Raw genomic sequence first — 14,109 nt, forward strand, 5'->3', positions numbered from 1 at the left:
CCTATGTGTGTGCACGTGTGCGTGTGCATGTGTGTGTGTGCCCGTCGTGTATTTATCACAGAGCACGTGTGCAGCCTTGCGGGCGAGGTCGGGTGTGCGGGAAGCAGAGCTCTCTGTGGGTGTGAAGGCGGGGGACAGGAGGGGCACCGGGGTGCCAGGCCTCACACGGGGGCAGGGCTCACGTCTGGGTTTGCAGAATCACCAGTGACACGGAGAAGGGCTCAGATGTCCAGCCTGAGCACTTAACATGTAAGCAGCAAAGGGTCAGGGGAGACTTCTGGGCAAGGGGACGGAAGAGCCACACAGAAGAATTAAGTTCAAAGAATGTGGACAGAGGCCATAAGTCTGCGTTCTCAGTATGGGCACCACACTCACACAAAACCTAGGCAGTGACCTTTCTAGACTGGCATTAAATCCTATGGCCCCTGGTGGTTCTAGGGTTTTAATAGCATTCCTGGTGACTGGCCCTGATGGGTACCTGGGCAGGACACCCTGGTGGGCAAGGACGTCTGTCCCTGGAGCAGCTGGGCCTGGGCAGGTGCGCTCAGCACCTCGCAGGAGCGGGACTGCAGTTGTGCAGGGTGCACCCGAGAACTGACAGGCCCAGCAGCTGAGCCGGACCTCACACAGAACCCAGGACTGCCAGCAACAAGTCCTGTGCCCCTTGGAATCCTCCAGAAACAGCAGGACCCCGGACCACCAGCAGGGCCTGGACGGGCAGAGCCTTTGGTCAGAGCCCAGCCGGGGGCCGAGCTCTCACAGGGATAAGACGAGACCATCACCTGCTTCTCCAGCAGAGTCTCCGGGTGGACGGTCACAAGGCCATCTGAGAGCCTCTGTGAGGCCCAAGGACCCAGGAACGACGTCCGGCTCCCCGGCCAAGATGGGGAGCTTCCCTGCCCTCAGCAAGAAGGACCCCATGACCTGACCCAAACGTGACCCTGCAATGAGGGGCATGAAGCCACAACTGGGCAAAGGACATCACTGGGCTTTTCCTTCCAGACTCCAAGGCCAGTTCTCTGCTGGTGCCCTAACTCGCCCTGGACGCTGGAACGTATTCTCCTAGCAGCAGCCCGACTGATTTTTTAACGTAAGACCTACCTTATGACCCTGCTTTGGGAAGTCCTCAAACGACCCCTCTACCTCCTTAAGAAAATCCAAGTCCTGCCCCAGGACCGCGAGGCCCGAGGACCTGCTGCAGCCCCCACCCCCCCGAATCTCATGCCCCCCCTCGCCTCCCGCCTCAGCCGCCCCTGCCCCGCTGGCTTTCCTGTTTCTGAGCGAGCACGCCCCTCCCTGCACCGAGCTGTCACCCTTCCTCCCCCCTGGGGCCAGGATGCCGCAGCGGGGCCTGCTCACCCCTTACTCTGGGTAATTCAAATATTTGCTTAAATGTTGCCCACAGAGAGATTCCTACCGACCGCCCTATAAAAACAGCGATGCTCTATCCATCACTGTGCACACCCCAACACTGATTAATTTTCCTCACAGCAGCTGGCACTGTCTGAACGTGTACTATGCCCTGTTCATTTACCACCTGTTTTCTCCCACGGGACACGGGTGGGCGGAAGTGGGCAGCGCTCGCCCTGAATGCCCAGAGCAGAGTTCCATCTCCGCACGGTGGCTGCTGAAGGCGGCCAGGTCCGTCTGCGGATGAATGACTGAATAAACGGGTTACACTCTGCTCTGCTCTAACGGTCCGCGGCTGCCCGATTCCTAGACGCAGTGCCAGGTGGACGGCAGGCCGCCGACCTCGCTGGTCCCCACGGTGAGCACTGGAGGGAAACTCTCCCCCTCTGTTCTCCTGGGACGACTGGACACCTGCCCTCCTCGGGGGGGGGATCGAAGCAGGGTGCTGTCCCCACAGGAGCAGTAGGGACCCCAGTTCTGTCACCTCCCCTGAGCGCTCTGCCTCCCAGGAGAAACCCTGACTCGGTGGGTTGCTGGTTGCAGTGGGATGGTTATCAGGTTACCAGTGCCGTGTGCGCCCGCCTCCTGTGCATGGCCCAGCTTCCCGGAGCCCAGGCTCCCGCACGCTACGGTCCCTCCTGACACCGACGTGCGCGGCAGCTCGGCCAAGGGGCTCCCTGCCTGTAAGGTACACGTTCTGAGCCAGACCCTGAACATACGAACTAAGTTACACCAAGCCCAGGTCCCTGAAAGCTCACAGTTCACTAAGCATTTAATGCAAGAGTTTCGGGTGTAGAAGAAGCCCACAGTGAAGAAAGGAAGACATCAGTGGGAAACACCTTAACCCTGGCCGCAGCGGATGGAGAGGACCCCAGAGGGAGGGGGAGGGCCTGCTGGCCAGCCTGGCCCCAGGCAGGACGTGGTGATGGAGACAAGGGGCCAGGAGACGCAGGGGGCGATGGGGACCTGCTCTGGGGACTCACTGGGTCTGAGCTGCTCGAGATGCGTCCCAGACGCTGCAGAGTCTCCGTTTCAGAAGAGAGAGTCGTATCCGCACGACTGGACTCTGCTGAGGGGGCCGGGAGCCCAGTGTGCTCCCCAGCCCGCAGAGAAGGTGCAGCCTGTCACCCGTCACCGTGTGCGGCCTCCTCGGCCTGTTCACACCTCTGCAGAGAAGGTAGACGCGCTTCCTGAAGAGAGCGTGAAATCCTTTTCGCGCGGCCTCCTCGGCCTGTTCACTCCTCTGCAGAGAAGGTAGACGCGCTTCCTGAAGAGAGCGTGAAATCCTTTTCGCGCGGCCTCCTCGGCCTGTTCACTCCTCTGCAGAGAAGGTAGATGCGCTTCCTGAACTGAGCGTGAAATCCTTTTCTGATTTTAATCTTATTCCCTTTCTCTTCTGAAACTTATATTCATATCCACAAATTTAAAACTTTACTTATAAAAAAGAACTGAGAATGCTCACAAGGATTATAGGAGCAGAAGCAGATTTGAGCAAATCCTTCCTTCAAGTATTAATCAGCCAGCCAGGTGGTTACGGTCTCGCAGAAATGATTAAACACTCCAAGTTCAGTGATGAATTGATTCGTTCTCCCCGTAGACCCTCACTCTAAACGCAGGGACCTCTGAGCTCCTGCAAGCTTTTCGATTGCACAACTGCAGTGCTTGATTGTACAACTGTTGCACTTGGTTTGTACAACATTCCACTTGCCCATTACAAGAAGGAACCCCATCCCCACTCTCACTTCTACACACACTGATCTGCTCCCAAAGCCATCGATTCACTGTGTCAGCGATTAACGAGCTACCGTCAGCACCGCAGAGGCCTCTCGCTCACGGCTGTGATGCCATTTTACACGAGAAACCTCATCACCACCGACTCTGTGCACACTGCATCCCCCCAGTGCTTTGTCTTTCCTGAGAAACCAGAGCTCAAAGCACTGCCGTGTCCGTGTCTCCTGGGGATGACTTGACACCACGCTGCGAGTCAGTATCTCTCTTAAGGGCTCACGGGATCAGGGGAAACGAAAAAGGGCCGCATGGCACCAGGGATGGGAGAGCGGACAGCTACAAAATAAGACGGCAGGCAGATAACCAAGCAACACACACAGCTGCTATCTTCTCATTTAAGACAGTGCACTGCCTTCCAGACTGCTGCCATGCTCACAGTCACTCAGCGGCTTTCACCTGCGTGGTCTTTGAATATCTTCGATATGACGACCGGGACTCCGTGCTCCACGCCGCCCTGCAAGACAGGAAGCAGGAGCGCAGTTAAGATCAGCGCGGGGACCTTCATGGAAAAGTGCGTCGAGGAACATCCAGTGCGCTCATACCTTTATGCTCAGGCCCAAGCCGCCCACGGGCTGTCTGCGAAGCGTAACAGTTCTGTGCTTTAAGAAATTTAGAAAACAAACCCAGTTTAGGTTAAAATGCACAATCAGAAAGTGAATGCAAAATGTATATATAACTTCTTAATTAAAACTTTAGTGACTGTTTATGCTTCCAAAGGGACGTTGCTTAATTACTACAGGGATGGCACCGCTTCAAATCTCCGATCTGCAGTATTACACGGAAACAAAGATACTGGTAAGAACAGACCCTATTAGGTGCATTCTTTACACAAAATTCCTGCAAAGCTGGGGTCATCTTACCCCCGTTTTGTCCGAGGAAGTGAGGCCCCTGAGGGAAATACTGGCCCTGGTTCCCCAGGTAACAGACGGTGAGGCTGCAGAGCACACACTCGGCTCTGTTTCTAAAATCTGTCTTTCCACTAATCCCAAAACGGGCTCCCTTTGCACCACGCTTCTCTGTACAGTTCAGTCGCTTTTAGTCCACTGGTTAAGTAATCATGTTAGCTCATGGACGATCGATTATCTCACGTCCTGACCTTGTTTAAAGGTGTCGCTGTTGATGAGAAGCCAAGATCCACGCTGCCCCTGTGGTCTGACGGGCTGGTCAGGGTCTCCATCTCTTACATGCTCAATCATGTGACGTATTTTATTTTGGTCTCAACTGACTATTTGATAGTTGTGAAGCTGAGAGGGCATGAGTAGGGCGGCCTGGGGTTAGATGAAGGGGTGTAGGAAGTGTGTTTACCTCCAAAAGGTACTATCGGAATAAAACAGGGACATGCGTTGCTGTGATTATTAAGGGAAAACGTAAGCGCTTTTAGACTCAATGACTCTAAAGCCTGTGTGTTTGCAAAGCAACAGCAGAGAGCGAGTCAGGGGTCCGGGAAGAGCCGGGGATCCTGCCCAAGCCTGGGGGGTCCTGCCCGAGCCTGGGGCCCGCTCACCACCAGTGAGAAGAGATGCGGAAACTGTAGAGCCACTTGTAATCTTATTACAAGTTTTTATTTGTATTGTTTTATTTATATTTATCATATTATTTTTATTTATTATTTTAGTATTTAAAATCCACTTGTAATTTAATTCTCAGGAGTGGATACATTATAAGCTTAAAGTAAAGAAACCAAAAATTAGCAAATAAAACTATTTTAAAGTGTATACGTGGAACACATTTTATAATTCTGAGCTCTTTCGCACATGTAACATTTTGAACTGATGAAATACTTATATAATCATACATGGAAAAAGAGCTATAATTCGGGACTTTGGCATCAGAAGAATCGTTTTGCCTTTTCCCTGGTCCTGGGCTGGACTCCCAGTGAGACACTGGAGACCAGCAGGTGACACTCGTGTGACAGGGACACCAGGTGACATCGAGACCACGTTCCAGGAATACTCCAGTCACCTACACAGAGGCAAAGCACAGCCGACACGGTGGGCGGAAGGGGGAACTCTGGGTCCAGCTGTGCCCAAAGTGGGCACAAGGAAGTTCCCATGTGTGACGTAGTCACACTGATGCTTCCAAGGGAAACTTCCTGAGCATCAGAAGATGAGAAAGTTGGATTACCAACCAGGAATCTCTACGGTATTTCTCAAAACATTCGATAATGTTTTTCATTTTAGCCATTAATACAAGCATTTGAACCTCACTGAGGGCAAATATTGGTGAAAATATATTTTGAGAAGGAGTAAGTTGGTTTCTGCCTCAACTGACCTCACCAAAAAAATGCCCTTTCCAATCCATCATTTTATTCATGTTATCGATCTTGGGCAGACAATGTAAAGCAAATGTCAGGAAATGGCCACAACTGTGGCAAAGTGTGTGAATGCACACCAGCAATCTGTTCTCATATGCCTAACTGGTGAGGAAAGGAAATTATGTCATAAAGCTCTTCAGTGTGTGTTTAAGAGAACTCAGAGCCTACCGCTGCTTATTCCGGCCAAGCCAGAACACTGCTTATTCAAATATTCGCTCTATGCAACCTGCTGAGATGTCCTTTCTGCGCACACGTGGTCCCGGCATCTAAAGCTCGGCAAAGCTGAGTTTCTTCACGCTTCTGAGTTTCCTACACAGGAAGTTGCTGTGAACCGAACTGTGTCCCCCAGATCCCTATGCTGAAGCCCTACCCACCTGCTGACTGTATCTGGAGATCGGGCCTTTCAGAGGCTTAACCTAAGGTTAAATGAGGCCACGGAGGGGCTGGTCCTACAGGAAGAGCAAGCGCCCCCCGAGCCCTCTCTACACACAAAGGACAAGGCAAGAGGACAGACGTCTGGCAGAGGGCATCCAGAAACCTGGCGAGAGCCTGGCCCGCCCCTTGACCTTGGGCTTCTGGCCTCCAGACAGTGAGAAAAAGGAACGTCTGTTGTTCAAGCTCCACCCCCACCCCCACCTACCCCCTCGTCTGCGGTGTGTTGTCAGGGCGGCCTGAATTGACAAGACAGAGGCCAAGCAAGAGAATCATGGGAAGGAATGTTGCAAACCATCGAGTTTCATAAAAACACCGGGATGTTGAGTCTCTTCTATGAAAAGTTGTTCTTCCTTATCTTTTAAAACCCCCTCAGTCAAGCATCACAGAATCTAATATTTTAAAGTTGGGAGAAGAGGCTCAGCTAATCCATGCTCTCTTCAATGAAGATTACATAAGTACCGATATTAAGGTTCTAAAAGAGCTGAACAGTATCACATACAAGCACCTTATTTTTCAAAACACAATTTGTAAAAATTAGTGGATGGTGAAAACTAAATAGGAAACAAAAGTTCTGCAGCTTTTAACTGAAACCTTTTACAGCACAGCCCAAAGTCACTCTTCCTTCTGTGTCCTGACACTCACGACCTCACAGCCAAGCCAGGGCTCATCCTTTTGACTTAAGGTCCGGCGTAGAATGCTCCATCGTGGTTCTGTCAGCGATCCAGACAGAATTAATGTTATCAAAGGCATCTTCTAATTAAACCAAACGGTCATTCTTCAGTTAGTTTACTCAGTACACACTCTGCAGGATCAACTGCCCAAAAGATCGGGAACCAGATATGACCCAACGAGAGGCTCAGTTATAAGAGGACACAGTGTGGGAGGGGCCTCCGCTCCCTTCAGACGCGTCTTCCCTGTAATCCGGGCTCTTCCGCCAGCCCGAGGGTCCGGAGTACAAGCAGACTGACTGATGTGACCTCTGGAGGATGAGCTGTGGAACCTAAATAACCATCCAACCGATTCTCTTCAGCTCAGTCCCGCACTTCTTTCTTCACCAACGTAAGAAGTAAGGTCCTTCAGCAAATATTCTTCTGCACTTTATCATTTAATCCCCAGCTATGTTTGATGGTCATTCACGTCTGCATCCTGGAGCTGCCATCACCGTAGCCAGACTCCGCTGCGCCCATGTTATCTTCTGCCTGTAAACATTTTGAGACAATTCTTACCTATTATAGGAGAAAGCGACTTGGGGATACTGAAAGTTGGATTCCCTACTCTGTCTTGCTCTAGAATACTGATCTTCCAGGTACTGCTGCAGCATATGTACGATCTGGCCACACGTTTTTACTCAGGCATTTAAAGTGCGGACTTAACACTAACTTCAAATTTGTCACAGCTGTTAACAGATGTTCAGTGTGACTGTTGCGGTCTCCAGAAAGATGGGTTTCAGACAGCGGTTAAAATAAAAGTTGCCTTTGCGGGACTGTGCCAGCCGGCCAGATACCCTCTCCCCAGCCTGGGCTTTCTTCACTCAAGAACCTCCCATTAGTGGAGGACTCCAAGTGCGGCCTCTGCACCCCTCCCCGGGGGGCTCCCACCTGCACCCCATCGGGACCACCTGAGCCACACCTACTGCTCAAGGAGGAAAGGAGAGAGCAGGTGGGAAAACAGTGACAGAGGCATGAGCCTGAGTTTCCATGACATAATTGAAGGGCCTGAAAGAGCAACTTTTAAAATTAGCAACTTAGGGAAAGAATTTTCTGAAGTATTTTATTTCTCACACACACACACAAATACTTTTTTAAAAATTATTTTTTTTTCCAGAAAATAAAGTGTTACTGGACTTTGATGTTGAGGAGGGTTTCAGAGGAGGGGTGTCAGACCCCAGGGGCCTCCGTCCACAGGGCTGGGATGCTCCAGGGAGCAAACACCTGGAAGGTGTCTTTCAGGACAGGGCCGTGGCCTCTCTCCACTCTTTTTAAACCGTCCACTCAAGTGAAATTCCCTCAATCTGTGAAGAGTCTGGATTTGCCACTTGAAATAAGTAAATTATTCCTCCATGGATTGTGGTAAGTATTTCAAAACAATGATAGTTATTTGAAAACTCTCGTGCATATTTGTTCAATTCGGTAACGGACTCAAATCCGCCTTAGGAGGACTTAAAAATCAATATACCAGACTCGGAGTTTCCAAAAATGTACCACAATCCCTAGAATTTAAAAATACCGAAACCCCCTACAGTAGTCCGGCCTCGGGAGGAGTTGCCAGACACTACGTGTGATCTTTCAGGCCTGACCACGGCAGTGACGGGGGAGCGGCCCTCCACACCCCGGACCCGCGCACCGACGGCGCCCTGAGGCCGGGCTCCTACACGACCGCGACTCCGCACGCCCTGCCCCGCACGTCCGCGGGGGCCCTTCGTCTGAGGCCTCGGCCAGGCCTTGCTGCGGCGGAGGGAGTCCTGGAGATGCTCCACCCGGGCTGGGCCAGCACCCAGGACCCTCCCACCCCAAACACCCCCGGCACCCATGAAACACAGGAACTTTCTGCTCAGAGCTCCGGTGGGCAGGGACCCTCCCAGAGCCACCCGGCATCGGAAGCCATGGGGGGCGCCGCCCCCACCCCCGCCGCCAGCTCTGCCTGCGCGATCACAGCAAGTGATAAAGGCTCAGCCTTCACTGTCCGCCCGTTGCCCTGACTGGTATTCTGAGCCCTGGCATCCGGTTGGCCAGCTCCTCTGAGCTCGGCTGGTTGCTATTCGCACGAAGCTGAGCGGCAGCTGAGCAGACGTTGCACGATCACCTTCCTGTTCATCCCTCAAAACCTCAACAAAGAGAGTTCACCGCACCGGGGTCAAAGGTGGGCTCTGAAAGAATGCGTGCGCTACTGGGAAGTAAGTTACCTGAGGCCAAAATATTGGCTGAATTTAAAACACAGACTCTTCTTGGGGGTTTGAACCCAAACAAGAATGTGCAGGACAGGCATCAGTCAGCTCTGGGTTATTCGCAGCGGAGTCTGCAGTCACCACAGGGATGAAGTAACCATCCACAGGTACCACGTCGCCGTAGCATCACGGGTGAGTTTAAATAGCACGGTATTTGCAAGTGAAGGAACAATGTCATTCCACTCGTATACATTTGAAAAGCACCACTTGGCTGTGGAAAGTCCACGTAAAGTAAGAATGAAAATTTAAATGGAACAGTGTATACGAGTATCAGTATAGCGGGGCTTCAGAGGTATCTGCACATTTCATTTCTTTAAAACAAGTGGAGAGATTTAAAGCAAATATGTTGGTATATGGTAAATATGGATGATAATTACGTGGGGTTTCTGCATATTACTTTTCAACTTTTTCTATGTTGAAAAATTACATAATTAAAGGAAAGAATAATAAAAATGTTTAGTAGATTACACAAAATACATTGCTATTATGATTTTAGTTATTCAAAGTTTCATTGAATGACATTTTTGCGTTTCATTTCCTTACACAGTGGCTGTGTGCACACAAACACAGACAAACATGTATAAATTATTATTTTACCCTTCAACTAAGTCGCGGTATAAACCTTTATAACGAATTCGCCCCATCTATTCCGTAGTTCAAGGTTTCACATTTTTAAAGCCAGAACCGCCCTACTGTGGTGAAATGGACTACGTGGCGAATCGTCAGCGTTTTAATGAGCAAATGCACAACACTGAGGGCCAGGGCCCGGGAGAATCCCACAAGTCAGGAGTCAGCCACTGTCCTGGCGGCAGGAGGGAATTCCTGGCTACTGCCCACACCTGCACTTCGGTGCTTGTCCGGAAGCCTCTTGGGAGAGGTTGCCCACCCTCCTCCTGAGGGCGCGACTTTGGCAGTGCTGGTTAAACTCCGTGGCTCCCACCCCCTCACCCGGGAGGGCTCACTTCTCAGGACGGACCTGCACTCTCCAGGGCTCCTTCTGTGTCTTGGATCTGTTTCCACACAAGGGCACCCTCTCTCACCACCCAGCCCTCAGCTATGGAAAGGATTCTTCTGGAAATGACCCTCCCGAGCAAAAAGGCGGCCTTTCCACGACACACAGATTTCAAACAGGAACGAATCGCTAACGCCAGCACGTGCAGAGGGCTAGTCAGTGATTTCCATGAGCAGGATTGCTTCCAACTAAAAGTAAGTCAGTCAATCACAAGAATATATATAGAGAGAGAGATTTCCTCTGGGACAAAACAGTACTAATAATGAGTGAATCATTCATATTAACTTTTTCATACAGGCCCACCCCAAAGATCGTATATAATTCTTCAACTAGTGGGTTAATCATTGAAAAATGAAAGCTCAGAAGGTGGTTTTGTCTTTGGTATCCTAGTTTATAGGAACGATCGCCAATCCTTCTTATGTGGTGTTTCACTTTGCAAGTAGGAGTATCTGCCCGGCATCGATGAACTGGCTGGAGCAATGGCCTAGGGGTCCAGTGACCTGCATCTCACAGACCTAACTGGGGCTCGCTCCTCCCCGGCAGGATAATGCAGGAACCTTCTGGACCAGGAACTCACTAAGACCCAGGAGGCAGCACTTAGAGACCCAGAGCCAGTTTACAGTGTGAATATACACGTAGAAACCAATTTTCAGAAACTAAAAGAAAATGGATTTTCAGCTGAGGTCCTGGAAAAATGGAAAAAATTAAACTAATGAATGTTTGTCTGTAAACAGATATCAAGAACAGGGAAATATATAAAGCTGAGGAAATGTATCCAGTGAGTTCAGAGGAGTGTTTTGTTACTAGGTCACTGGTACTTTGGCTGAATGACAAAACGCCTGATGGGAAATCAATAATTACTAGTGTAAGAAAATACAATACTGTAATAAAGATTAAATTCAAAGAAAGAAATTAAATTCAATTAATTCAATTCAAATTAAAGAATTCAAAAAAAAATTTAATTAAATACTAAAACAGATAGAGGTGGTACCTACTCCTGATTTATGGACCCAAAGAATAGGAAGCCAAAGGGGACTACAGAAAGGGTATCAGTTTAAGTGGATAAAAGTAGTAATAAGGCATTTATTGTACAACAAAAAGCAATTATCGAATTGTGTGTATTGTGCACCATGTACAGAAGTTTTCAGAAACGGCCACTACTTTGGCAGTGTCATGAGAACAAATTCATCTGTCTCAGAAAGTTTAATCCAAGTTTAGTTCTTTAATCAATACACTAAATACACCAAAATAGCAATTTGCTGATACTCTTCACAGGATCTGTTACGTAAGCCATAAACCTAATTTTTGAAAATGCTTTTAACAGGCTCCGTGGACCATCGGGATGTACTGGACAATCTGCAGACGCCTCTCGCGGGCTCAGGACCACGTGGCCACCAATCAGTGCATCACCTGCGCTCAGCGATCCTCACGAACGTGATCGGAAGTGCATCTACTTCTGCTCAAACGCCACTTGCCCACACAGGTGCAAAGATGCAAGTGGGAAACCAAGGAGGGAGCAAGCCAGCTCCTGGGTGGGAGGGTGCACACAGCCCCAGAGAGCGGCAGGGCCAGCTCACAGACATCTGCAAACGCCCACGTGTCCACAGCACAGGGGCCACGACCCAATGTGTGTCCACAGGGGACAAGCGAGTGGAAGGCCGTGAGGTCAGGTCAGGGCCAGCGTACACAGTGCCTGGAACACAGAGCAAAACGTTTCCGGGCCCGATTCTGATTTCTACAATCAGTTCGCAGGTTCGTGATATTAGCCAGACAGACCCATGAAGAAGACCGAGCACCGACAGGACACACATGCTTCTGGAAAGAGACCAGAGCAGACACCTCCAGCTCTGTGCGAGGCCCCTGATCGCAAACCAGAGGAGCAGGGGACAGAAAAGGAGAGCAGGCCTCCGCCTCTCGGAATCTGTTGGGGTCCCAGACCCCAGATCCAGGTCCTTCACCAACTAGGGACTCGTGGGGCGTCTGGTCCCGGCTCCCCTCCCCCCATCTTCTTCCTGCGTCTCCACGCGTCCACCCACCAGCTCCCTCGCTGCCCGCGGGGCCTCCACACCACTCATCTATGTGTTCCAGCTCTTGATGTTTCATTCCGGAGATTTCTACAGATCTACTTCACAGCTTGGACGCTTCGTTTCTTATTTAACTGATACGTTGAAATTCCGATTTCACTGACCATTTGTGGCTGGTCTCGCATTGGCTGGCTCCCTTTTTACAACCCTCCTTCCTTTGTCCGACTGTTAGAACCTCCCGTTTAGTCTTCATCTGTAATGAACGTGCACCTTGCATGCAACGCACCTGACCCTCTCAGAACCCCAAGTCTCCACAGGCCCATCTCTGCGTCTCTGGTTCACGGTGGTTTTCCTCCCTGTGGCTTCATCCCCGCAGGTCCCCGTGAACCTGGAGCTGGGAGTCGTCTCAGACCTGAAAGTGTGTTCCTCCAGAAGGGACCTGCATCTTCCTTCCGCGTGGACCTGGGGACCCGCACACCTGACACCACCTCGAACTTCGTTTTCAGCTTGAGGTTCTTCATGCCACATGGGACGTGTAAACTCCAGCACCAGACCCAAGTGAGCGGAGGTCGGGTAGGGGTCCTCAGGGGACAATTGTCTGGTTTTGGCCCTCTTCCTTCTGAAGCCAATCCCAGCCAGGCAAGAACTCTTACTGCCCCTTCTGTGGGAAGGACTTGGTTTACAAGTTCACACTCTAAACCTGTGACCTGGGGCTTTCTTCCTCCAGGTGGGGCTTAGGAGAGTCCGGTCTGTCCCCTCCTCTGGCTCTGGCCCAGGCTGCCTCCTGATGTCCACTCTGACGGCCGTACCCAGCTCGCGTGGGGTGGCAAACCCAGTCCAGCTCACACTGTGTGAACGGCCGCCCAGCATTTTCAGGGTTCAATGATGCCTGTGCTTCCCTGGGCTGTCTGCACTGCTCTGCGTTATCCTGAGAATTTACCAGGCAGCATCCCTGGACTACACGTTAGCAGAGGAGTAGCTAAGATGCTGCCTAACTCTGTAATTAACTTTGTGAACTCAGACCAACAACTTCCTCTTCCTGAATCTTAATTTCCCAAACAGTAAAATGAGGGTATGGAACTCTCCAGAATACCTTCCAACCATAAATGTGCCATGACTTAAAGGGCCAAGTACAACACAGAGATCTTCTAAATTTTTTTCTTTATATGTAACTCCCTCACTATACTCAAACCACAAATGTAAACTTACAGTTTAGAAAAATAAAATATGTCAAAAATAAAGCAATCTAGACAGAAACTCGGAAATGTGAGAACAAGCCAGCTCTTTCATAGTGCAAAGCACACACTCTCTTTAGGAGATAATTAGAAAACCCGGAGATTCTAAACATTCAAAGTGCCATGGTGATCTGAACGGATAGGAATATAAATGAAATATGGAGTCACCGATTCTAAAGTCTGATAATGAATCAGCAGATTTGAGAATCTATTGGTTTTTATTAAAGAATAAATTGAGTTTCCTCTCCCTCTTTCCTGATAAGAGTAACATCCATTCTTAACTGATATCATGCTTATTTTCTCAGCAGTTTCAAGAAAACAAAATACAAGTCTACTCCTTAATCCTGACTTCTCAAACAATCAAGAATATAAGCGCAGGGGCTTCCCTGGTAGCGCAGGGGTTGAGAATCTGTCTGCCAATGCAGGGGACACGGGTTCGAGCCCTGGTCTGGGAAGATCCCACATGCTGCGGAGCAACTAGGCCCGTGAGCCACAACTACTGAGCCTGTGCGTCTGGAGCCTGTGCTCCGCAACAAGAGAGGCCGCGATAGTGAGAGGCCCGTGCACTGCGATGAAGAGTGGCCCCCGCTTGCCGCAACTAGAGAAAGCCCTCATACAGACACGAAGACCCAACACAGTCCAAAATAAATAATTAATTAAAAAAAAAAAAGAATATAAGTGCAACCCAAGGTGTAAAGTTCTTAGGTTTTGAGACAACCAAATTCCCTCCAGGCTCACATTCTGAGTAAGTGTTGGATAACAAAGTGTTGATTTTGAAGCAAGCATATACCTCCCACTGAGAATAGAGCTTGAAATGTAAGAATTGACCATCAGTATTATTTTCTATTAAGAAAACTGATCTTGAAAATCAAAGCACCGGTGCGAGCCGTCCACGCAACAGTGAAGTGCCTGTTCTAAGGCACTAACTGGGCCTTGGGGTCCCAGTG

The 14,109-nt window shown here is 50.0% G+C and overlaps 1 protein-coding gene across 1 annotated transcript in view; it reads right to left on the reverse strand.

Moving 5' to 3' along the window:
- Positions 1-14,109, reverse strand: part of SNTG2 (syntrophin gamma 2) — a 150,360-nt gene that overhangs the window by 111,634 nt on the left and 24,617 nt on the right. The window contains exons 4-5 of the mRNA XM_089922505.1: positions 3,741-3,797; positions 3,595-3,652 (exon numbers count right to left, since the gene is read on the reverse strand). Coding sequence (XP_089778631.1) covers positions 3,595-3,652; positions 3,741-3,797 — 115 coding nt within the window. The remainder of the gene's footprint in view (positions 1-3,594; positions 3,653-3,740; positions 3,798-14,109) is intronic.

Source organism: Delphinapterus leucas, chromosome 13 (genome assembly GCF_059928025.1).
Source record: "Delphinapterus leucas isolate spDelLeu-1000000601 "Yukka" chromosome 13, BTC_Dleu_Yukka2, whole genome shotgun sequence".
Classification (NCBI taxonomy): Eukaryota; Metazoa; Chordata; class Mammalia; order Artiodactyla; family Monodontidae; genus Delphinapterus; species Delphinapterus leucas.